Source organism: Trametes versicolor (assembly GCF_000271585.1).
Source record: "Trametes versicolor FP-101664 SS1 unplaced genomic scaffold TRAVEscaffold_5, whole genome shotgun sequence".
Taxonomy (NCBI): domain Eukaryota; kingdom Fungi; phylum Basidiomycota; class Agaricomycetes; order Polyporales; family Polyporaceae; genus Trametes; species Trametes versicolor.
Window position 1 is genome coordinate 2,670,223 of NW_007360325.1, and position 3,030 is coordinate 2,673,252.

At 61.0% G+C, this 3,030-nt stretch overlaps 1 protein-coding gene across 1 annotated transcript; it reads left to right on the forward strand.

Moving 5' to 3' along the window:
- Positions 1-13: 13 nt before the first annotated feature.
- TRAVEDRAFT_47170 (uncharacterized protein) lies at positions 14-531 on the forward strand (the record flags this gene model as incomplete). Its single annotated transcript, XM_008039295.1, has 2 exons — positions 14-19; positions 55-531. The coding sequence occupies 2 exons, from the start codon at positions 14-16 to the stop codon at positions 529-531; spliced, it is 483 nt and encodes a 160-aa protein (XP_008037486.1).
- Positions 532-3,030: the final 2,499 nt, after the last annotated feature.

Consider the following 3,030-nt stretch of genomic DNA (forward strand, 5'->3'; position numbering starts at 1 on the left):
CGCTACCGTTTCTATGACGGTCTTCCGAACCGTCTGAAGGACCGGATTTCGGAGGTCGGAAAGCCTACGACGCTCGTCGGGCTTCGCGACTTGGCCCAGTCTATCGACAACCGGTACTGGGAGCGCAAGACCGAGCAAAGCCGGGACTCCGGGACCTCTAAGTCCGCAGGGAAGTCCGGCTCCTCGGACTCGAAGCCGCAGCAGTCATCCAAGCCTTCCACCTCCAACTCCGGGTCCTCCAACTCCGGAACCCCGAAAGCGACCTCCTCTTCCGGCCACAAGCAGGCGGCCAAGACTCCGGCCAAGCCCTACGCCGACAAGCTGGGCAAGGACGGCAAGTTGACGGCCGAGGAACGTCAGCGGCGGTTCACCAACAACCTCTGCCTGTTCTGCGGAGGTGCCGGACATTCGGCCAACGCGTGCCCGAAGAAGTCCTCCTCCGCCGCCAAAGGCCGAGCCGCGCAGGCCAAGGCCGCGCCAGCTCCGGCCGGAGGAGCGCAAGTTGAGGCTCCCGCGGAGCCAAAAAACTAGTCTGCAGTCCTCCAAACTCCGCGCCCTCGGAGGATTGCGTTGACTTCTCCGGCGCGGAGACCTGCCTCCGACTCAACGCGTCCGCTCTTTCCGACCCCATGTCTCTCCATATCGATCTCTTCTCCGACTCCGTTCCCACTCCGTTCCGTACCCTCATAGACTCCGGTTCCTCGCATTGCTTCGTGGACTCCGAGTTCACGAAGAAGCACGGAATTCCGACCGTTTCCATTTCTCCGATACGTCTTCAGCTCTTCGATGGCACGTCCAACCAGATTATTACTAGGACTGTCAATTTACCTCTGCATTTTCCCTCGGGAGAGGTCATCTCTGTCGACTTTTATGTCACCCCGCTTGACAAGTCCGTCTCCGCCGTACTGGGATACAGCTGGCTCTCCGACTACAATCCGCTGATTGACTGGAAGAAGCGTAGCATCCAATTCCGGACCGCGCCGACGACTCGTCCCCCTTCCGAACCCGCTCGGGAGTCAACTCCGACTCTGAGCCTTCCAGAGGACATCCCGGGCCCTCTGCCTCCGACCTCCCCGACCGGACCCCGGGTCTCCCTGATCAACGCCGCCGCGTTCGCACGCGCCTGCAAGATCCCCGGCTCCGAGAGTTTCACGCTCAATCTGGCCTCGTCCGACTCTGCCTTCGCTCGGAGCTCGTCCATCTCGGAAGCTCCCCCAGACCTCTCCGGAATTCCGGAGGAGTACCACGAGTTTGCGGACGTCTTCAGCAAGTCGCAGGCGGACATTCTGCCGGAACACCGCCCGTACGACCTCAAAATCACCCTCGAGGACGGCGGAGTTCCGCCTCTCGGCCCGATCTACTCGCTTTCCAAGCTCGAGCTGGACACCCTCCGCAAGTACATCGACGAGAACCTCCGCTCGGGGTTCATTCGCCCGTCGAACTCCCCCTGCGGAGCTCCGGTCCTCTTCGTCAAGAAGAAGGACGGCTCTCTCCGTCTCTGCGTGGACTACCGGGGTTTGAATAAGATCACCCGGAAGGACCGCTACCCGCTTCCGCTCATCTCGGACCTCCTGGACACGCCTCGGAAGGCCCGGATTTACACCAAAATCGACCTCCGACACGCCTACAACCTAGTCCGGATCGCCCCCGGAGATGAGTGGAAGACGGCTTTCCGCACGCGCTACAGATCTTTCGAGTGGCTCGTGATGCCGTTCGGACTTTCCAACGCCCCCGCGGCTTTTCAACGCTTCGTGAACGAGGTGTTTGCGGACCTCCTCGACGTCACAGCGGTCGTCTACTTAGACGATATCCTCGTCTACTCCGACAACCCCGAGGACCACCCGAAACACGTCAAAGAGGTACTCCGACGCCTCCGAAAGCACAAACTCTACGCTCGCGCCGACAAGTGCGAGTTCCACGCCGACTCCGTCGAGTACCTCGGCTACATCCTCGGCCCCGACGGACTCACCATGGCGGAGTCCAAGGTCCGCGCGATCCTGGAGTGGCCGGAACCCCGCAAAGTCCGAGACGTTCAGTCGTTTCTGGGCTTCGCTAACTTCTACCGGCGTTTCATCCACAACTACTCCGAGATCGTCGTACCTCTCACCCGCCTAACTCGGAAGTCCGTTCCGTGGGTTTTCTCCGAGGACTGCCGGAAGGCCTTCAACGCTCTCAAGCAAGCCTTCACCGCTGCTCCGGTACTCCGACACTGGGAGCCGGACCGCCCTCTGACTGTCGAAACCGACGCCTCGGACTACGCCATCGCCGGAATCCTCTCCATTACCTCGGAGTCCGGCGAACTCCACCCCGTCGCTTTCCATTCCCGCACTCTCACCGGCGCGGAGTTGAACTACGACACTCACGATAAGGAACTCCTGGCGATCTTCGAGTCGTTCAAGTCCTGGCGGCACTACCTCGAAGGATCTCCGACTCCGGTAGACGTCGTTACGGACCACAAGAACCTGGAGTACTTCGCCACCACCAAACTCCTGACCCGCCGGCAAGCCCGGTGGTCGGAGTTCCTGTCCCAGTTCAACCTCGTAATCCGATTCCGCCCCGGACGGTTAGGCGCAAAACCCGACGCACTCACGCGCCGTTGGGATGTCTACCCAAAAGAGGGGGATAGTGACTACTCCGTCGTCAACCCACACAACTTCCGACCAGTTTTCACCCAGGAGCAACTCGCAGCCTCACTCCGAGCGACGATACTCCGAGAACCGGTTCTCCGAGCCTCTTACCTCCTCGACGACCAACAACTCCGCGCAGACATTCTCTCCGCGACTTCCATCCCGAATCCCGACCCCGAACTCGCCGCAGCCTTGCAATACGCCTCCAAAGGTAACCCACGCTGGTCAAAGGACGACGCGGGTTTTGTCCTCCTCAACGGCCGGATCTACGTCCCGAACTCCGAGGAACTCCGCCTCCGAGTTCTTCGGGCCTGTCACGACCACCCGACCGCAGACACTGGGGTCAGAACAAGACCCAAGCCCTCGTACTCCGAGACTACGCCTGGCCCGGACTCGACTCTTC